General features: G+C 40.6%; 2 protein-coding genes across 8 annotated transcripts in view; one reads left to right on the forward strand and one right to left on the reverse strand.

The window, feature by feature from the left end:
• Positions 1 to 466: 466 nt before the first annotated feature.
• GABPB1 (GA binding protein transcription factor subunit beta 1) lies at positions 467 to 21832 on the reverse strand. Of its 6 annotated transcripts, none has more exons than XM_026709865.2 (10): positions 21291 to 21447; positions 15971 to 16009; positions 15745 to 15852; positions 13655 to 13822; positions 12184 to 12378; positions 10981 to 11092; positions 9276 to 9389; positions 6515 to 6700; positions 5651 to 5766; positions 467 to 3641 (listed from the first exon to the last, which is right to left on the reverse strand). In XM_026709865.2, exons 2-10 carry the CDS (start codon positions 15971 to 15973, stop codon positions 3489 to 3491), a joined length of 1155 nt encoding a protein of 384 aa, XP_026565650.1. In that variant the 5' UTR covers positions 15974 to 16009; positions 21291 to 21447; the 3' UTR covers positions 467 to 3488. The 6 variants fall into 6 exon arrangements, with proteins under 6 accessions (XP_026565650.1, XP_087797530.1, XP_087797529.1 ...); XM_087941404.1 differs by lacking the exon at positions 21291 to 21447 and adding an exon at positions 21186 to 21227; XM_087941403.1 differs by lacking the exons at positions 15971 to 16009; positions 21291 to 21447 and adding an exon at positions 21714 to 21832.
• Positions 21092 to 22497, forward strand: part of USP8 (ubiquitin specific peptidase 8) — a 31243-nt gene continuing 29837 nt past the window's right edge. Inside the window, exon 1 of one of the 2 annotated variants that reach the window (XM_026709861.2) lies at positions 21092 to 21217. The gene's annotated coding sequence lies outside the window, so the exon portion shown is untranslated. The remainder of the gene's footprint in view (positions 21218 to 22497) is intronic. The other variant, XM_087941402.1, reaches the window with a different exon arrangement.

The following is a 22497-nucleotide window of genomic DNA, read 5'->3' on the forward strand; positions in this document are numbered from 1 at the left end:
GGTATTATTCAGGTAAGTGATGGGCTTGCAGCCCCATAACTATTGTTACAATCAACAAAACCTTCTGTTGAAGTCCACAGGTTTGGATGGACTAAAGTTGTAGGAAACTGGAACATGAGCCTTTTCAATCTATTCCCAAACTTCTCACATTTTTTGAGTCTCCATGCTAAATTCAGCGACTTATTTTTCTACCTTAAAATAATGCTGAAGTTATAAAATAGCAAAAGATGACGCCTTATTGGAAGAATCATTTTGCCCTTCGACGACTAGAGTGGGAATCTCCAATGTAGACTTTTGAAACAGTTCTATTAGCTGTTCTGATGCAGCTATCTCCCAGCCCGTGTATTTCACTACGTGCCTCTAGTTCTTAAAAATCCAAGCAGCTACCTTTTATAACAATTTGTGCTATAGAAGAAGCCACCCGGGTGGATAACGTTTTGCAAAATAAGTGAATCAACCCCGCATCTGTGGAAAAGATATTTAATTGTAAATAGAAAAGGTAGGCCAAAGACAGGTTTTAAGGGCAATTCTTCTGTATAGGTAATCTAGATGATTTATAAAGTTTATACGTTTCATAAAAGCACTGAAAGATAAACACAGCAAAGCACAAATCAAAAATACAAGGTATACATGGAAATAAAGGAGCTGCACAGTACTCTGAACAAAGGATAAAAGCGTTTGTAGCACTTGGTAATCTTTAAGGCAGTATGGTCTGTGAATTATCCGAAAGCCAACCAAAGCCTGGGTGTTCTTGGCTCTCTGTAGGTCAACATTTGCAGCAGGAAAGATACAGTCAACTACAACAACTGTGACTGACAAAGAAGGAAATATTTTTTTATAAATATTCCCTTACATTTGCAAAGCTCACACAAGACAGGATTAGGGGGAGGAGAGCCATCCCTTTTCTCCTTGTATTCAAATCCCATCTAAAATTATTATCTACCTTTCATTCCTTTCCATCGGCAGAGCAAGACTCAGCTGTGAAACCTTTAATAGGTCCCATAACATTTGTTCTGGCCTGAAGTCCAGCAGGGAACTAAGTGCTTACTTACCTATTATTTTGAGGATATATTAAAGTTTAAGGTCTAAAACACCCTTATTTCTTTTAACAGTAAACTTTTCATCTGTAATGGTACTTAGGGTTGCCTTCCTAACTCCTTGGTGTATTATCACAATACTATGCAGACCTAAACCACTCCTTCACAACTGAATGTAGTTCAACCCTGGCAGACTTCAAACTCTACATCAATCTCCAGCAGATATAACCGCTGATCATACTGGTTAACAAATGTGCGCGCTGAATATCAATAAACCTGGATGGCGTGGGAGGAGAGAGGAAAGACAGGTAAAAACTGAGAAATTTAAAACACCATTCACCAGAAATGCTAACAATTGTCTCCCTGAAGACCACACAAACTAAAACATAATCAGTGCTGTCCCAAGTTAACAGAAGGCAACAACCCAACTGCCACACAAATCTGCCCCTAGAGGTCAAGTCATGATTTAGGACAATCTTAAAATGTTGTTGTGCAGATAAAACAAGTGAAAATTACATGCACTTATGTGATACTGTTAAGATTGAGACGATGGGCACAAATATGAAAAAGGAGCATTTCCTCTCTAAGTTTTGTTGGAAGAAGGGAGAGCAGAGGTCCCAGGGATGGTGGCACAGCAGAGAAAATGTGGGTTTTGCTTTAGGTGGCTTCTAGATAAAACACATGCAAGGACTTCAGACTTTTCAGTTACCCCTGTTCCTTTTGCAGACAAAGTAGGAACGTTGTGAAAGAGATGAACCCAGTAACTGTGTCGAACTTTCTTACGCTTTAGCCTATCGGTATACAACAGCCACAATCATGGAGAGGAGGGTGAGGAGTCACTTAAAAAGCTGACTGCCCAATTTCCTCTCTCCAATCTCATGACCTTCAGCACTTTTGAGGGATGTCCCCTTGGAGAAGGGTGGCGAGATGCCATTTCCGGACCTCTGTCTTCAAATTAACTCCTTTCACTTCCTTTTTATTTATTTATTTATTTATTGACAATCTCTAGCAGGTGATAAAGCCTTTGTGGGGCACGTGCTGTGAACTGTTTTAGGAGGACTGGTCATCGGTACCTGCTGTCAGGTAGTTAGTCAGATTAAAGGTATTGTGAGAGATGGGACACTTGTGTGCCATTTACCAACACATTTCTTGAAGCTCCAATTCCAGATATCAGCCTATTATCCTTGCAGCATCTGGAATTTGCATTTGGGGGGAAACGGAGGGGTGCTGTGAGGTGAGTGTTAACAACCTGTCCAGCAGGTGGCAACATAGTAGGGGGAGAGGTTAAGCTTAAGAGTTTTGGGGGAAAGGACTTGAAATTTGTTCTCCAACTGCAGAATTATCCCAGACCGGCTTGGCTGGTCACCCTGAAAATATGATTGGCTGCGCTAAGGGTAATATTTTCATATAGTTAATATATTACATGAATACTGGTTTTTGTTTTCTTTTTTTCTCCCAAGTTACATCCCTCTAAGAAATGTGGCTCCCGATATAAAAGAAAAAAGATCGACCCACGGTTATTCACTGGCTTCTTCATCCACCACCTACCCTCATGACCTAGAGCAGGGCTGGGCAATTATAGCAACTTTACGACTTGTGGACTTCAACTCCCAGAATTCCTAAGCCTGGCTCAGGAATCCTGGGAGTTGCAGTCCACAGGGCGTAAAGTTGCCATGGTTACCCGCTCCCGACCTAGAGGTTAATTTTTTTTTATCATAATTTTCCATCCTCTTTCCTGAAAAATACTTATGGAAGATGTATATAGAAATCATAAAAAAAACATGCAGCATATGTACAAACTGAAAATTTTTAAAAATATCAGCTTCATATACATGTCAATCTACTTGAATATATCAGGAATTAAATATAAAAAATTACACTTTTTCTTCCCTAAAAAAAGGGGAGGGGGTATTGTTCGGAGGCCTTGGCCAACTCCTTAAAGCTGTACAAAGGATAACAATAATAATCAGGAAATGAATTTTAGTCAAGAGATCTAATTCATAACTTTCAAGCTCGGTTCTGTCACATAATTCATTTAACACAGCGCAGTTTAAATCAACAGTTATCCTCCTTAAAACTGTTCTGTATCTCAGAAGATTCATAGTAAAATCAAAACGAAAAAAAAAATGTCACAAAAACATTGGCATTGCAGGTTTGTGGGTTTCCTTCCAAAAAGATTAAACAACTAATTTTGGAACTGTAAAAAAAAAACTATTTACAGTATTTCTTTTTTTTTAAATATTTTGCACAAAAATGTCTAAATTCTGAGGTTGGTTTTTCTTTTCTTTTTTTTATGATACAAGAAAATCACCAGAGCTCATGGCTTAAGTCCAGTAGCATCTTCTTTGACAAAGAATCTCAGTTCTGCACCTACAGCGATGTGTTATGCAGAGCCGGATTGTACTGCGGTTTTCTTATCTTGTATATACTAAGAATGCTCACTTCATTCACTCAAACAGCTTCTTTGCTAGTCTGGAGGCGGCTCATCGCCTCCAACTTCTGCCGACAAGCTTCTGCTTCTTGTTCTTTCTTCAAAAGCTGCTGGCGATACTTCTGGGCTTCCCGGTTAGCCTCGTCCAGCTGTTTTTGTAATGTTTCTCTTTCCTATGAAAGTCAATCAAAACAAGCATCGTGTTAACAGGGTGTCCCCTCAAAGGGAATTGACTGTTTTATCATTTCTCATTTCAAAAAGAAATCAGCTGCAAGAATTCTGGAAGAGAGCAAATTAGAGGCTCTTCTGAGTTGTGACTTTAGAAACCAAGCCTTAAAAAAATACTCTGTACAAAAACAGTGTCAACATTAAAACTGTTCTAAAGCTGTTTTATATTCTGGGAAGAAATAATTGCATATGTTATTTTGACTCTGAAATGTAGATTCCATTTGGCCAATTACAAAGAAATAAGCAGCTTTTAAAGAACTGGAGAGCGAGGTAAATGTTAAACTTCAAGCCTAGTAAGGAAAAATGAACCACGTATATACATTCTGCTCCTTGGAATAATATATCAGTAAAACGTCTGAGAGGGAAGAGATTACTCATAGAACGTATCATTGCTGTGGGACCATCCTTTTCAAAGGATGCTGCTGGAACTTGATCTTTTTTAAAAAAAAGCAAAACTATCTCGTGTTTTTATTTGATGAAGCAGAACAACTTTGTAGTTTATATAAAAAGACAAATTCAGTTCAAAGCAAGTGATTTTCCCCCCCTCTTCTGAACCATTTTAAACAAACTGATGTAAAAAGCAGCATACCTGCTTTATTTAAAAAATTGTCTCAGAATCACTTTGTTCTGACCTTTATGCAGCAAAAGCTTTTTTTTTAAACCTCCACGCTTTCACTAACCAATGAATGTCAGTCCTTCCATTGTAATCATCAGGTACTACTAAAAGAATTATCCGTGGCTTTACTGCAATGAAATAAGGAGGCAAAAACTCAATCTCTTTCCCTTCCCCTTCTCTCTACTTTCTCCTTCTCTTATTAACCATGTTCCAAGCCTAACTGAGTTTAACAGGAATTCCATCTACCTAAGTATCATGTTATCATTCTTAGCAAGGTTTTTTTTCCCCAGCCCCGTTATTTCAAAATCTTTCATACTTATTTTCACATTATCCCAGCCAAACTGCACTAATACAATGTAAAAGAAGAACAGGCAGAGCCTGGGGTTAGAGTCAAAAGGGGAATTAGCCTGGAGTTATGTTGTCACAAAAGGTCTAAGTCCAACCTGTCTTGAATTCAGTTAACAATTATCTAGCGCAAGGGGTGGGATTCAAAATGGCCCGGGGGAGGCCGTTTTCACCCTCCCAAGGGTCCTCCCCTGGCCTCTGGAGGCCTTCCGGAAACTGGAAACAGGCCTGCTTCCGGACTTCCAGAAGGCCTGTTTTTCCCCCTCCCAGAGCCTCCATGCACTTACCTCCATCAAAAGTGGGCCGCGTGGAGACCCCAGGAAGAGGAGGGGCCAGGCAGTCATTTAAAATACCAGTTCGGCAAACCAGCTGCACCTTTTAACATCCAGTTTGCCCAAACTGATCCAAACTGGTAGAATCCAACCCCTGTCTAGCGCCAATTTAGTGCCAACCATTAGTTCATTAGATTATTGTGTACAGGCAAGAACAATAAATTAGTTTAACTGGAATTTAATGTATGATCCTAAATACTCAGAAGAATTTAGGTGTTTCATCTAAACTCATTTTTATTAAGAGGAGAAATGTTAAGTGTTCACTACTACAGTAGTTAAATTAATAACACAGTTGTTAAGTGAACCTGGCTTCCCCATTGACTTTGCTTGTCAGAAGGTTGCAAATGGGGATCACATGACCCTGCAACCGTCATAAATGTGAGTCAACTCCTGAATTTTGATCACTTGGCCATGGGGATGCTGCAACAGTCCTAAGTGTGAAAAACGGTCATAAGTCACTTTTTTCAGTGCCGTTTCTAATGTGAAAAGGGTCACTAAACAATTGTAAGCTGAGGGCTACCTGTATCTTAAAAAGAAATGTAAGATGCAGTCATACATTCCTTACTTTCTTCAAGTACAAAAAAAAATTACAAAGCAAGACAACAAAAAACATTTGGTTTAGAAAATCAGAATAAAACGTCTCAGCTAACAGATTCCTTACTTCTATTTCTGCCGATTCCACCCGATTTTCAATGATCTCGATACATGGTCTCTTCATTGGAGGCTCTTCGCTGATTACTGTTTCTTCTGCAATGTCTGTGGCTGGTACTGTAAGTACTGGAATTGAAATAAGTTTGGATCAAAAACTACAGATGTTAACAGTGGTTGCATTTGGATCCTGGGATAGAAGGAGATAGATTTATTACAGATTGTTTATTGAATATATGAGTTGGAAGAGAACTTGTTATCTAGCCTAACTCTCTTGCTAAAGACAACTCCTAGCCTCTTGTAATAAATCAGTTCATTATCTTTTTTGCAGGCTCCAGGTGGGTGATTTAGGGCTAGTCACTCTATCTCAGAGGAGGAAGGAGCATTAGATATATTCATCACCTTGAGTTACCTTTTTTAAAAATAATAAAGGTAGAACAAAACCATTAAAAGACCTGGCTGCTTTAATGAACAGCAGAGGCGATATGATTCAGGAAATCCTGAAGCAATTCTTTGGAATAACGTTTAAGCCGTGCACAGCCCTTATAACTAGTTTTGTTGTGTCGTGATTCCATGGGCAGAAATGAGACTGTAAAATGTGGAGTTCTTTCGCCCCATTCATAAGTGTCCTCCACAGTGCTTTACATTACACCCAATCCTATCCTTCATTATCGGTTTTCTCTGAAGGGCTTTCATGATGTTAACTTGAATTTAACCAACAAAATAGGACGAGGAAGAAGAATTCAGTACATTGGCCACCTTGAGTTGTCAATAAAAATAATAAAGGCAGGATATAAAATAATTAAATTTAAATATATGTTTTTCATTTTTTTAAAAAAAAAAACCCTTAAAAGTTCTGTACCTGGTTTCTACTTACCTTGCTGCCCATCTGGCATGGTCACTATAATGGGTTGACCCATTCCACTGGTGGGAATGGAATGAAGATTTCCAAGCTGTATCCCGTCTGTTACTATGGTGATAACCTGCTGGCCTCCAGAACTAACTACTTGTTGAATTGCACCATCCACAGATTCGGCAGTCACCACTTCTTCTGTAGCCACAACTTTCAAACAAATGAATAAATGAAACGTATTGTCAGGATTCCAGCAGTTACTCCAATTAAATCATGAGCCTCGAGCCACACTCCCAAAACTAAAAAAGATTTATTTGAAGGTAACATTCTACGTCCGGCATTTACCTGGGCGTAGCCAACTCTGAGATGTGTAATTCGCTGTTACCCTTGATCCTGCTTTCCCCACAACCCCTCTGGGTGTATCATCCAACAAAAAAACGTCCACAGCCCAGAGTCATCAATCATGCTCTCCAATTAGATTTTTGCATGGCAGAAGCTTCAGTCATCTAATCAGTCTTTGAAGAAAATATGAATGGAATGTACTTTCGATTCCACACTGCTGCCTGCTCTTTGACACCCCCCCCCACTTCTTTCTGTTGTCAACTATAAAACGTGTATACAAAATGTTTTATGAGTTGACACGTATATAAGCAAGCTTGCTTTTTTAAAAAAAATGTAGAGGTAGGACCTCATGAAAACATGGCAGTATGGACTGCTCTTGTTTACTATTCCAGTGGAGTCAGTATAAGTATCTTTTATAAGAGACTCCATTCTATTGCATTTTCCCCCCATCAGCTGGTCCATCTTCTATGCAACCAAGCCTACTCATCCTCACTAGGTTTTGGGGATAATCTTTTCCCCACCTTTTCTCTGCTAAATTATTTTGTGCTTCTGCAAAATGTTGTGAGTTTACTGCTTTGTAGAACTAGCCCAAGCAATCGCACCGTCCTTATTTCAATCTTCATATCTAAGTGTTTCTTTTTTTATTACTTATACAACATTCCTCACCCTGAATATTGGAAATGAGGTACCTAGAAGTTCCAGAAAGTAAAGTCTTTTAATCCAACAACATCTTTACAAGTAAAATACAAGTTGCACAAATTCACAAAGAGTTTTAACAGAAAAAAAAAATGATGTTATTTGACTTTCAGATACCATGTGAACACTCATTATTAATTTTCCCCTAGGCTCTGGGAATTTATGTTCTAATTTGAGTTCATTTTTTCTGTTCCTCTTAGGTTTTAATGCAAGGAACCTAAAATATAAAGTATATCCCTACCAGTATCAGTTTCAAGAGCTACATCTACATGCATACAATATTATATTAAGAGCAAGCCTTTGAAGTTTATCAACAATCAAATGGACAATAAAAAAAGCTTTTTTTCAAAAGCTATGGTGTATGATTTATGACAGAAATGTCAGGCATCACATAAAATTTGAGCGCTTTCATCTTTGCCATGATTGCTTCCTTATTTACAGTGATGTTATTACTCAATCGTGGTCTGCAATTCTTGCTTGCGGCATATTTCTGCCATTACTGAAAGAATAATGATAAAACTCGGGATTTTATGAAAAACAAACTTATGCCATAGCAGAGAGACATATAAATGTGCTTGCTATGGCTGGCTCCCAGAACTTCTGAGATCATCATCACTTCTTTGTGCTAACACAGCCAACAGAGCCAATTAGTCCCTTCTACCAAAATCTGGAAAGCAAATGATCATACAGACGTATTCCCACTTGCACTGTGATTTACTAGAGGGAATTATGGGTTTGCAGGATTGTTCATTAGCTCCGTCTGCCATCTCCTTTCCTCAACAGTCACCTGGCAGCATTTTGCAACAGGCTGCAAAAAAGGGACACGTAGGAAACACAACAGGCTGTGTTAAAGAATCAGTTCCTTTACCTGCCTGGAGTATTTCCATTCTAGTCAATCATTCTGTATATGGGTTTGTTTTTCTCATCTTTCTAAGCCTGCGGGCAGAGACGGTCTCGTATATGTCAGCTACTCAGGAGCAGGCGATACAAAAGCTTTCAATAAATTAAGGTCAGGAATATTTTTCGGGAGGAAAAGCTCTCCACATGGCACTGTGATCTTTTACACAGATGAAACAATACCCCATAAACGCCGCAATCAACACATCACAAAAATTTGCAGGCAAGACATGATACAGGTTTTCTCCTTTTTAACCCAAGGGGTCAATCTCAAATGATAGAGAGATATCTAAGACCTCCTTTTCAAAACAAAACAAAAACAATTTGGTACTAAATATTTACTGTCAATGCTTTGTCCCTCTCCCAAACCTTCCAGAGAAAGAGAGTACAGTCAATTGATATATTTCTTTATAGCAAATAGGGATCCAAGCCAAGGCAGTTGGCTTTCTTGCTCTGCGTAGAAGTCTGATCTCCCTTCTATAGATTAGACTGCAGAAGGAGGCAACACTGGCTAAGGAAGCAAATTCAGAAGTCACAAGGCAGCTTATTTGTCTTAAAATGAACCTGACTCATAATCCACTAATGTTTTTTCTCGGAAATAAAAAAATGCCTTCTTTTTCATTAAATTTTATCCCCTTTATTCTTGGGCTAAAGAAATTCGATGACTTAAGTCTGTTTTTATTGCAAGTACACCACAAGAGAAAAAAACGACACCCAGCTTAAAAAAAACAAATTTGCAATGAAATATGATATTACATCAATGCTGAAAACTGGACTGTAAACCAAACCTGTTGGGTTTGGTTTTTTTACTACAAAACCTTATTTTTGGATTTATTTTATTTTTCCTCACCTGGAGTTTCTGATGAGTTGGACAGTGGAGCTGAGGCTTCTGCTAAGGCAGCCAGAGTTGCCAGAACTGAAGTTGAGGAATTGCCAAACTGGACAGCAGACACTCCACTGTCATCTATAAACACACAACCCATAAAATCACATCAGAAGGTCACATAAATCTATTCGCCCATTACATTTGAAATAATTTTCCCCCCAAAATCAGAATAATATAATCCTTAAAACTCTTGTTCAAACAGACCTCATTCAGCTCAGAAGCGAGCACAGATTTATTTCTCTTCAGGAGGCAAAAGTAGTCTCAAGTGAAATAAACTGAAGTGAGTGGCACCAGCAGAATTCCACAGAAACAAACAAATAGGAAAAGTGCTTTGACATCGAACGGTGGGCCCAAACCAAACTTTAGGCAATGTTAAACTCATCCCATGCCATTTGAGCCCACGTGAACAATCCAGAAGATGACAACAGTAGCAAAAGAAAGGACATATCTGATACGTTTTTAGCACAATCTAGGACAGGGGTGTCCAACTCACGGCCCGTGGCCTGGATGTGTCACATGCTGGCCGCACCCATGCCCTGTTTAGCGAAGGGGGAAAAGTCACGATACATCACATGATGCCGCCATGACGCTGCCAGTTTGACACCCCTGATCTAGGAGCACAAGGACCTACCAGGCAACTGGACACAACCAAACAACTTGTCTGCTGCCTGACCAAGAACAACTGTGGCTTGTATGGAAATCGCTAATGGAGTAGGAAGATCGATCTAAGAAAATGGGGATTCCCTATAAAAGACAACTGTATGTGAATATGGAGAACAATCTATCTCACATATGGGAAGGTGTGCATGATCACTTTCAACATGTACAGAGGACATTCTCACACTGGTGAGATAAAATGCTATCGGTGTGGCCCAATGCTGGACAAATGTCATTTAAATTTAATCGTATGTATTTTGCACATATATATTATATACTCGTGTATACTGCATGAGTCAAAAAGAGGGCTGTGAAAGTATTTACAGACCCCTCACATCCCGGACATAAACTGTTTCAACTCCTACCCTCAAAACGACGCTATAGAGCACTGCACACCAGAACAACTAGATACAAGGACTATTTTTCCCCGAACACCATCACTCTGCTAAACAAATAATTCCTTCAACACTGTTCAACTATTTACAAAGTCTGCACTGCTATTACTATTAATCTTCTCATCACTCATCACCCATCCCCTCCCACTTGTGACTGTATGACTATAACTTTGTCGCTTGTATCCTTACGATTTTTATTGACTGTTTCCTAGTATGATTTGATTGCTTATTATACCCTACGACTATTATTAAGTGTTGTACCTGATGATTCTTGACTCTTGACGAATGTATCTTTTCTTTTATGTACACTGAGAGAGCACGTGCACCAAGACAAATTCCTTGTGTGTCCAATCACACTTGGCCAATAAAGAATTCTATCTTCTATCTTCTTTTACATACTTTCTATGCATGATATAAATTTCTATGACCTATTTTATACTTATTTTACTTGCTCAGCATTGAATGTTATACATCTGTAACTTGAAAGTGCTTCTGATGCGAATAAAGAAAGAAAGCACGACCTTATTCCCAATTTAATAGAGTGAGCAAGCAATTTGCAATCCTCAGTCACAGTGAATATCTGCCATACGCAATACTAATTGCAGAGAATACTCCACCTGTTAGATTCACAACACCACCAGGTCCAATGATGAACTGTGGTGTGGCTGCGTGAATCGTCACTGTATCCGGACTCTCTGGATTCGTGTTGATTTGGTTCTGCATGGCGATCTATGACCAAAACAACAACAGTGTTTTGTTTTACACTTATTGGGGGTGGGGAATGTATTTTAGGATGAATATAGTACATAGCAGATGTTCATAAATTACACATTAAATCTCAGACAGAATAGCAGTCAACAGCTTAATGTAACCTATAGCTCATGCACAGTGTACTATTATTCACTAATATATATTCAACATGGAAAAATATCTGGCAGAAAAGTATTCAGAATAAATGCATCAGTTTCAAGACACAGAGAAAGAGGGAATGTAGGATGATATAAGAAACAAGGATGGAGGGCCAGGGTTTTGTATACATAACACAACAGCCTACAGCAGGGGTCCCCAACCTGGGGGGTTTGCAACTGGGCCATGGAAAAAGCCGACCAAGTGTGCATCATCAGGGGTGGGATTCTACAGGTTCGCATCTATTCGCTGGAACCGGTTGTTAACATTCTAAGTAGTTCGGAGAACCGGTTGTTAGAAGAAATTACTGGCCTAATCCTGTAAGAAAGGCAGGAAAGAAACATTCTGGTGTTGCTTACAGAAACTGCCTCTCCGTTAAGCCTTATTACATTCTTGGCAGGACTAGATTTCCTGTCTCAGGAACTTCCCTGGAGTTTTTATCCCCTCCTTTGCTAGTACTTTGCTTGTGTGGAGTGACCATTCCAAGTTACAATGGCACTGAAAAAAGTGACTTATGACCATTTTTCACACTTATGACCATTTTTCACAATCATGAGAGGCCAGCCGAGGAGATGCGTGCCTCGATATGAGTGATTTTGATTTGGAACTAAGCCATGGCCAAAGAACCACTTGTTAAAAAATTTGAATCCCACCCCTGTGCATCATGCACCCTCACTTGTGTGAGCAGTGGGTGAGCACATGCATGCATGCTCCATTTGAGCAAACAACAGGCATGCATGCAAGCCACTTGTGCAAATGGAGCTGCGTGCGCACTTGCCGGCCGCCTGCACAAACCATCATGTTGCCGCCACCACCCTGTCAGTCCACAAAATGGAAAACATTGGGGAACTCTGGCCTAGAGATTAAGCTGCAAAGTTCTGGAAGAGCCTAACAAATAGTGAGTTTTGAGTTACCTGTAGAATTTCTGCCAAGTCTTCATATCCATTGTCTATGGCAATGTCTAACGCAGTCTTGCAAAATTTACTTTGGGTATGGACATCTGCTCCGTACTTTATTAAGAGTTCCACTACTTCTTGATGATTGTGCTCTGTGGCCCAATGCAGAGCAGTCATTTTCAGCATGTCCTTTGCATTTACATCTGCACCATGCTACAAAACATATTCAATTAAATTTCTTTTCAAATGGAAAGAGGCAGCCAAAGTTAATTTTAGAGTTGGCATTACTTCAAGTATATATATTTAAAACGGTGCCGTTCCTTTTAAACTTTGTTTATGCTGTCCGTTTTCTTCTTCCAAGTTAATATACTGAAGATAATTAATGTAATTAATTAATTTATTATTGCCTTGAACTGTTGGGCAGACACATTTTCAAAACAGCTAATCTTGGAAAGTAAACAGCAGAAGATTAAAATCTGGTCTGCAATGATTCGCGTGCCTCCCTCAGCATGGCTTCAGTCATTTGTTCCCTTCAAAAATGAATCTCTTCATCTAAAAATAATGTCGATAAGAAAGCATGTGCTATTTTTAGCCTGATGAAATAAAAGAAAACCTATAATTTTCATTTTGATGCAAAAATTTTGTCCCGGTACTCAATGGCCCAACTAGAACTTATCAGTGTCGGAAAGTCAGGAGGATAGAACAGTATAATTGGCTGATCAACACCCGGGGATTCCCCAAATCCCAATCTAGTACCGTGATCTGGTTCAAGTCTTCAGTGAGGAGGATGCAAAGGAGGTTAAAATGCTCATTGTATGATTGTCTTTAACCTAATTTCAATCTCTATGTATTTTATGTCATTGCAGGGGTTTCTTTTCAAATGAGGGTGGGCAGCCTGTCAAGCCCGAAATTGTCATATGTGTAGCCATTTTAGTTAGGCTTAGTATATATTCTTTTTCTTACTTTCTCTTTGGCAGTCATGGGGGAAGGATTTCGGGCTTGCCACATTCCTAAGTGGGGAGGAGTGGAAACAGAGAGAGTTGTTTAGGCTAGGTGATTCTTCTTCCCATGGGAAACGACCTGTCCCTGCTCAGGCCCCTTGAGGTGGAGATTTATGACATCAAGCAACGTTGAATTACTTTTATTGGAGAATGTGGCTTTTGGGGATTGTTTCTAACTTCTAATATTATGGGGTAATTCCGGGTTGTGTTCAATCTGGAATTACCACGGACTTTGACGATTTGATTACCACGGACTTTGACGATTTTCCTAAATAAAAGAAATTGTCTTGGAAGATGAACTGTGCTCTTTTCTTTTAAAATGGATTTCATCACTTAAAAACATGACATGTGACTCACTACATCGTTTCATATGGGAAAAATTTGTTTGCTACTGATCGTGCCTCTCAGAACCAATTAACAATGAGTACCAGGGTGCTACCGTATGTCCTATTTCAACTCTGGTATAAGTAATAACAAAATCTTCTTACCTTAAGCAAAACTTCTACAATGCTTGCATGGCCTTCTGAAGCTGCCATGTGAAGTGGTGTCCGATCCACTTTGGTCCTTGCATCTCGACTTACTCCTGCTCGCAGTAGCACTTCGGTCGTTGAATAGTGGCCATATTGTGCTGCTAGATGAAGAGGAGACGTTCCCAACTGCAGCAGAAGATATTTGCACATAATTATCCTCTTATTTAGCAACATTAAAAATACCACATGCATTTTGGGGGTACTATTATTATTATTTTTTAAATAGAAATTCTTGGGTATTGGGCTGTTTTTAATCTTTATTATTTTCCTAACTTTTTGCTTTGAAGTAACTAATCTTTGCTCTACATAATCCTATAATCCTCTCCTATAATCTTTCCTTTCATCCTAAATTAGAAAGGAACTGCTCGCTCTTCTTTACAATAATGCTTTGCTCAATCTCACAAATATCCAGCTCTAAAGGAAAGTTGCATTTTCTTTTAATTAAACATAGTGTTGCAGTCATCAGGCAAGCAATACAATCATCTTGATTTGATGATGGCTAAAATCTCACAGTGATTATGATGGTCTTACATTCTAGCCCAGCAATTTTTTCATGCTCATCAAAACCAGAAGGCAATATTTTGAAAAAACGTGATGAGCTGCTGCATTCTACCTTGTCCTTTTGGGAGGGAGGGTGTCCTATTGGATCTGATTCCCCAAAATAGGAAACAGAACCAGAAAAAGTACTTGTTGAGTTGTTATGAGTAGCTATCCCCACTTCGAAAAGGCTGGACTCTAAAATCCCAGTTCTAAGCCAAGGTTTGAAGTTTGGGAAGAATATGTCAGAAGTTGCTACTTAATACTAAGCTTTTTTTTTTTTTTAGCAAAAACTAAATAATGAGGGCAATTGGATAATACGTTCCAGCAACTTTGTTCATGAACAGTAAATCTGCCTTCTTGTTATCACAGCCCATGATGAATATTTCCACACATGACCAATCTAAGAAAAAAACTATTAACTGAAAAGTGGAACATCATCAATATTTCAATAATAAATAAACTTATTGGGCACCAACTTAATCTGGATGAACAATTAATGAAAGCAAGAAGCACTTATTTGACCCAAGGCACTCTGGCTGCAATTTGTATCTCCATGATCACATTATTCAAATCTGAAAAGAGTCGAAGGGGGAAGGAAGGTGAGATGGCATAGCCTGCTGGCTAAGAACCATGAACTTTGCCAAGCCTCTACCGATAAATAGCAAACTAATTCACTTTACTGTTATGTTGTAAAAATGATAACAGGGTAATATTTTTACAGCAATAGCACTTAGATTTATATACCGCTCCACAGTGCTGGACAGCTCTAAGTGGCTTACAGAGTCAGCCTCTTGCCCCCAATAACCTGGGTCCTCATTTTACCGACCTCGGAAAGGATGGAAGGCTGAGTCAACCAGGATCAAACTCCTGGCAGTTAGATTGCATTTGAATCACTCTGCCACCACACTGTGTTTTTATATTAATATGTTATAAATGAAAGCCAGTTTGGCATACTGGTGTAATAGCAGCAAGTCAGAAACCAGGAAATCATGGTCTAGTCCTCTAGGCACAAACCACCAAGTGATTTTGATCTGACATCTTAGCAAGAAAAAAATGGTAAGCCACTTCTAAAAAATGTTACCAAGAAAACAGCATGGATTTGTCCAAGCAGTTGTTAAGAGGATCAAACTAAAACAAAAACTATATACAAAGTAATAGTAATGAAAGACAAAAATCAGAACCAGAATTTCTTTTTTTTTAGATTATCACCTACATTGATAAACTTAAAACATTTCACATAATCTAAAAAGTCCAGATTAATCAGCACCTATTCACCTCGTAATTCGTCCACTGTACCTCATACCTATTATTAAACATTCAAATTTAAACCATTTTCTGAAGGAAAAGATGAAAATTCCCTTGAATCACCTGTGCTTCCTAAGGACAACATGCATACCTCTGTGTAGTTTCCTTGACATGAAAAGAGCCAACAAAATAAACACTGCAAACACAAACTACCAAACATGTGAAAATCCAGGTAAGTGGATTTTTTTAAAATGGTGTTTTACCCAATCTGTAGTAAAAGGTGCTCCATTGGCCATCAAAATGCGAACTTCATCATCTTGGCCAGCTCGAGCAGCTTCTAAAAGCTTCTTTCCCAAATCTACCAAGGACATCTAAAAAATATTTGAGATTTAAAACAATTGTTGAATGTAAACAATTTATAAAAGTAGCAAATACTACCATCCTTCTAGCTTTTAATAAACTGGAACTTCTACATGAAACAGAACATACCATAGTCAAAGCGTGCCAGCAATCTTGCCCGGAGAAGTCCTATAAAACAAATAACTTGGTAACATTTTGTCTAGTTTTGCTTGTTTTAAAACTTTTCATGCCGACTCCTTAATTTATATTGACCTAGCAATTTACTACGATGTCCAGCTCTTGATAGGAGACAGATAACTGGATAGTTTTGTGGTGCAACAACACAACACTAGTGAAAAACAGCACCTTAATCATAGTAACTGCAGCACCTTCACTATTTGAATGTTTTGCAGTAAAGGAGAATGGTTGCTGACTGTTTTTGTTCAGTTTTAGGTTTCTAGCCTGGTAGTGGTAGTTAACCATTGCACCAAAATGGCTCTCTATTTGATTATTTAAATCTCTTGATTTTTAGAAATGTATCTTTGTAATGTTTAAGATACACTTACGTCTGTAGCCCTTTATCATATGTGATTATAAAATAGATTTAATCAGGTTTGAATGACACTGCTTATTTGTAGAGCTTTCTTTCTATTCTTGTCACTTCTTTGATCAGCTTAGATTTGTAGCCAGGGCAAAATTTCTGCATGACCAATGGAACGTTGGGCTGCCATCTACTCAATCAGGAATTGACTTTCTGAGAGCAAAACCAGTTAAACTGGGTGTTCCATGTGCTTACTTCCAGCAACAAGTACCATTTACAAAAGCACATGGAGAAAATGAAAAACTAGCTTACTTGTTAGGATGCCAATGTAGACATATGTAGGACTAAGCCCCACTAAATGTGGGCTTCGGCTACATAAATGCTGGACAAGCAATTATTTAAATGTTTGCATTCCTAAGTCTAAGCTTTTATCAAGCTACAGTGAAGCTCTGAATGAAAGTTTTAGTGGCATTAGCATTTAGAAATTCCAATTGTTTCTGCTCAGATTCAGAGCTCTAGAATGCTCTTGAACGCTGTGATTGTTGTTGTTAGTAAACATATCCCTCTATCTTCAGAGGCCTTCTGTTCTAGTTCAAATCCAGAAACCACTGTGCTTCATCTTGTAAATTCATGGCTAGATAATAGCATATCTGGAAAGGAGCAACATGTAACAACGGGGAATACTGTCATTCCTTTGCATGTTGCCCTTGACAGCTTTCAGGAATCCAAAATATTTTTATTTGCGCTGGTTTGCAATAAGTCAGGTACCAGTTGTAAAAACTTGGGAATACTGGCATGTTTATTTACGAGAAGAAATTCCTAAATGTTTATTATGGCCGTTTGAATATTCATCTCTCTTACTCCAAAGGTATGCTAAATTCCAAAGAACAAGCGGCAAATATTTCCTATGTTCAAAATCCACTTTGGCCCTAGTTCCTCTTCCTCAAGTGATTAATAGCTAATTTTCTCATTTATTAAAATTAGGTTTCCTTGAAGGCTATAAAAAGTAACGGGAGGGGGCACTTAGCGGAGAATTACTTTGCCAAACTGTTAGAGCAATGCAGTATTAACACCATAGCAACCAATTGTAAAGATTTTTTTACTCGTGATAATTGCTTGATTTAGAATGTATTTATATATCTTTTTTTTATTTATTAACTTGTTTATTTTGTAGCCCTTTCTGGTGTCTGAGAGAATCTGGGAAGAATATGAACGGAAATGGGAACTTCAACCAATATCCATGGCAGGACATAGCAGTCGGTAAACAAGGATCATATCTTTTTATTTATTTTGTCAAGCGATTATAACAGGTATAAGTATAAACATGGTTATGAATACATGAAATGTATACATATAAGAAAAAGAAAAAAATAGGACAGGGACGGTAGGCACATTGGTGCGCTTATGCACGCCCCCTACAGACCTCTTAGGAAAGGGGTGAGGTCAATAGTAGGCAGTCTAAGGTTAAAGTTTTTGGGGTTTGGGGAAGAAACCAGAGTCAGGTAGAGTATTCCAGACATTGACCACTCTGTTGCTGAAGTCATATTTCCTGCAGTCTGTATCTCATTATCTCAATACTGGAATTCATGAAACTATTCATTCTTGATACTGTACTTGGAACATGTCAGAAATCAGTACAGAACAGGGGCGCTATTTATTTTTTTTGTGTCTCAGCAGTGCATCCTAAATTTAAGTTAATAACTTTTAAAAACGCAGGTACTGAGCCAACAATGAACTACTTACTATCCAAATCTTAAACATTTTCAAGTCTACTTTTCTATTCGGGGACCATAAAGGAAGATTTTTGGTCTTTTGTTAAATCCAAATTGGCTGCTTCTTCCACATCAAGGTTTATAATCAAGCATTATTTGAAAGTAACTTTGTAAGTGGCTATAGACCTAACATTAACTCACTGGTGTTCATGAATTATGGCTTGCTCAAATCTGCATGGTTTTGAAAGAGTTATGTGGGAATGAAGTCAATATTGACCATGGATTTGTCAATGTAATTTTTAGACTTAATTGCTAAGCGATTTTGTAATACTAGTTTCTCTGTTATATTCTTCTTTTGACATGCTGGAGAAAATGGCTAGCAATGCAATTCCAAGCCTCTCCTAGTGTAGGAATATATAAAATGGTGGTATAGCAATGCTGGGTATATATTTGTATCTTTGATATTTGAATAGATATGCCAGGATTTCTTCCTCTTAACTACTTCAGAATTGCAATGACTTTTCCCATCCCACCATGTTGTTTTTAATATAACTTTATATAACATCCTCAGCTTTTTGCCTGGAGGCACTCAAATTAAAGTGCTAATCATTTTTCATGTGGAAGGACAATGTACCTCATTATATTTTAAATGCCTATCTTGTTGGATCTTGGAATTCTAATAAAATGCAAAGTACTGTAGATTCTGTAAGTATACCCTCCACTGATGTCAGCATGTCCCCATGACACACTGGTTATTCTGGCAGGTTTCACAAACTGAGCCAATTGACTTCAGAGATGAATTGGCTCAACTCCCGTTTCAAGGGGGGGGCGGGGGGGGGGGGAACGCTGCAATTCTGCAGCATTTCCTCTGAAGCTGCAGAGCAGGAAGTTTTCCTTGGGTTGGATTCATCCCTTCTCCTGTCTCCTATGGTTACACTGCACCTATTGAAATGAAGGGGTGCCTTACTGTTCTTTCCTGTTTTCTGGCTAGGATAAGGGGTGGTTTTGAGTAACAGCCCATGAGCAAATGCAGAAAAAAAAAGAAGAAAAAGGAATGAGCAGGGTGCCAGCGAAGTCTCAAAAACGTTTATGACCAGCTGGAGGAGGCCAGGTCAGGCAGGCAGGGAAAGGAAATCAACCGGACCAGCCAACCGTAACCCAGGGGCATACTGCACTCGCACGTGGAAAGGTGTGGGAGAATGACATTTTATTAAATCAAAACACACAGTAAACGGATGGACAAGGATATGTCATCACAAAATTAGTAACTTATGGAGAAAAATCTCATCAAAGTATTGTCAAATTTTACTTATATTAATTACTAAGTAACTATTAAGTACTCTTAGTAGTATTATATTTTTGCAGTAATGTTAATCAATCCAGAGCTGTTTGCTTGTTAACGTTTTGAACTGCATTCATACTGAGGAGCCAACTTCACCGATTTCAACTGGGTTTACTTTATTCAAAGTAAATATGGGCTAAATTTGGGCTAAATTTCAGTGTTTTAAGAGCCTCTTGAAAGTGAATACATGAGATCATCTTTGAGTAAATCATGAATTGGGGGGAAATCTGAAGAAGTGTAATTTTATATATGCATCTTCTTAGAAACAATTCAAAACTCCTATCTCTATACATGGAAATAAAAATACCTCTTAAAATTCAATTTGCAGATGGCTGAAAAACTAGTCTCAATTTTTTATCAGAGGAATAGCTTTATTGTAAAAACAATGAGGCTACAGGAAGTATCTAAACATTGCTATTCAAGGAACTCCTCAAAGGTTTGAGCTCTATACCCAAGCTAATTTGATGCAATAATAATAAACTTAAATGGGACTTGCACAACCCTGAGTATCACATACAGTATACAAATTTAGGAATTCCAGAAATGACAGCTTCTATTCTGAATATGTAAAAGAAATGGGACTGGCATTCCATTTCAGAAGAACAGCATTTACCATTAAATGAGTTCCAAAAAAAAGTTAGATCAGACTGTTCGACCCTTGAATTACTCTCCGGGGCTCTGATCAGATTTAAATTAAATTTAAAGTGAAGTAAAGGAAAAGGCAACTGTGCTTAGCTGAGGAACTGTGATCCATAAACCACAGCTCAACAAGCCAGGGCTCGATTCAACAGGCCAATTCTTTCAGGAAGGAGAGAGAAGAGATCGCTTAATTACAGAGGAGGGAAGAAGAAGAAGAAGAAGAAGAGATCCCGTAGAGGAAGTTCCGAGTTAGAGGCCGGTGACAAGAGGGGGGAGAGGAATTTATAGAGCAGCCGAAACACGTGTCTTGTGGGAATCGGTTCCTTGGGATTCCTGGAAGGGGAGGATTCCGAAGGCGGCTGCAGAGAGGCCAGAGGCTCTTGCAGCTCGCACTAACCAAACTTGGGAGCAGCCAGCATTCATTCCTCCCTCCCTCCCCAAGAAGGAACAGGCAAGCAGAGGCCATCTAGACATGGCTCAAGCCCCATCCCAGGAGACCCAACTCCGAGGGGGTTATTCCGGGCAAACCCGCAGACCCACCCCACCCAAACCCCCTTCCTCCCAAGCCTCCCCCACGGATTAAACCCCCAACCACCCCTTCAGATTTTAAAGCCTAATTTTGGAGACGATCAACCCCCCGCCACCCGAGGAAGGGGGGGGGGGAGAGAAGAGAAGGGGGCGGCCGGGATCGCAGGGTTGGCGGGGCGGAGCGGGGTGTAGAAGGGTGGGGGGGGGAGAGAAAGAGACGGGCCCGACCCGCGTCGGTGGGAGGGCACGTGTGAACGCCTGTTGGGGGGAGATCCGGGACAGGGGTCGTCAGCCCCTCCCCCACCCCGGGCTCCTTCCCGCCCGGAGCGCGGCCTGCCCGGCCTGCCCGCCCCCCACACACGCGACACCCGACCCCGCCTGTCCTTCGCCAAGCGGCGGCCCCCGAGCGCCAGATCCCCGGAAGGCCTCTCCCGTCCCCGCTTTTTCCCCCCGACAGGAAATCCTGGCTGGGAAGGAGCGGAGGGAGCCGCGGTAAGCGCCGGGTTCCGGGGGAAGTGGAATTATTTTTTACCAGCGAAGAAGAGATCAACTTCCACATCCGGTAACAAGGGCCCCCTCTATACAAAAAAGGCGCAGACTGACCTGGAAAAGCTTGGCCGGCCCGGCCATGGGAGGTGAGGGGGAGGGAGGGGTGGGGTGGGAGAGGAAAAGGAAGAAGGGGAAGGAGGAAGGGGCCCTCCCCCTTACCGTGTCGCCCGCGCCCGGCCGCCGCCCGACCGAACGACGAGCAAGGCCGCCCGGAGCCCGCCGCCGCTTCTCATAGGGCGCCCGAAAAGCCCCGCGAAAAAGTCCCCCGCTCGGCGCGCGGCGGAGGGACACGGGCGGTCGCGCTGTTTGCGAGCGCTGAGGCGAGGAAGGAAGGAGGAGGAGGAGGAGGAGAGGCCTGCAGGGGAAGAGCGGCGGCGGGAGGAGGAGGAGCAGCAGCAGCGGCGCCCAGGCACTGAAGCGGCGGCGGCGGCTTCTGCTCCTGCTCCGCCGCGGTCCTCTCGAGGCGCTGCTCCCCTCATGGGGGCACGGGGGATTATCGGTCGCCCCCCAACGGGCGGTAACAAAAGGGGGGAATGGTTGTGGGGGGAGAAGGAAGGAGGCTCGGCGGAGGGATACGGCTACCTGAGAGTCCGACTGCGCAGGCGCGGAGCCCGGGAGAAGGGGGAGAGCCAAGGCGAAAGAGGGAGCCGCCATGTTCTGCCGAGACGCTTTTTTTCTCTCTCCCCCTTTCCCGCTCGAAAGGTGGAGGGGAGCAGCCGGCGCGCCTGCGCGTTGTGGGGCCTGCGAGAGGCGCCTGGGGTCTGAAGTGGTGTGAGGCGCTTCGTCTTCACGCAGGAGTGCAAAGAAGTGTGACACACACACACACACACACACACACACACACCTACCTACCTACCTACCTACCTACCTACCTTCCCCGTCCCGTTTGCGGGGTGGGTGGGCTCCAGTGGGGGGATGAAAGGGTGACATGCAGGATTTAAATCTTGCTACGCCCTTTCAAACTCCTGGACGCACCTCCACCAGGTCCAAATTAGCCTTTGCCTTTGACTTTTTTAAAAAAAATTTACAGACTGCAAAGAAATAAACCCTGACAAAGTCCTTAAAATTGCAAGGAGCTTTTTACCCTTCTGTGGTCTCTGCCCATTATTTTGAGTTGCGATCTGGGGCTTCCAGATGGCAGCCTAACCTACCAGCTTAATAATGCACCTTGATTGTGCAAGAAAAAGGCAGAGATTGGAGCTAAGAAAGGGTGCAAACCGTTAGTCCTCGGCTTAACGACCACAATGGAGCCCCAAATCTATGTCGCTGAGTGAGAAGTCTAAAGTTTTGCCCCATTTTACATTTTTTCTTGCCATAGTTGTTTAAGTGAATTGCTGCAGTGGTTAAATTATTAGGAACATGGTTG

The sequence above is a fragment of the Pseudonaja textilis genome, chromosome 13 (genome assembly GCF_049901715.1).
Source record: "Pseudonaja textilis isolate UNSWEBS1 chromosome 13, rPseTex1.2, whole genome shotgun sequence".
Lineage (NCBI taxonomy): Eukaryota > Metazoa > Chordata > Lepidosauria > Squamata > Elapidae > Pseudonaja > Pseudonaja textilis.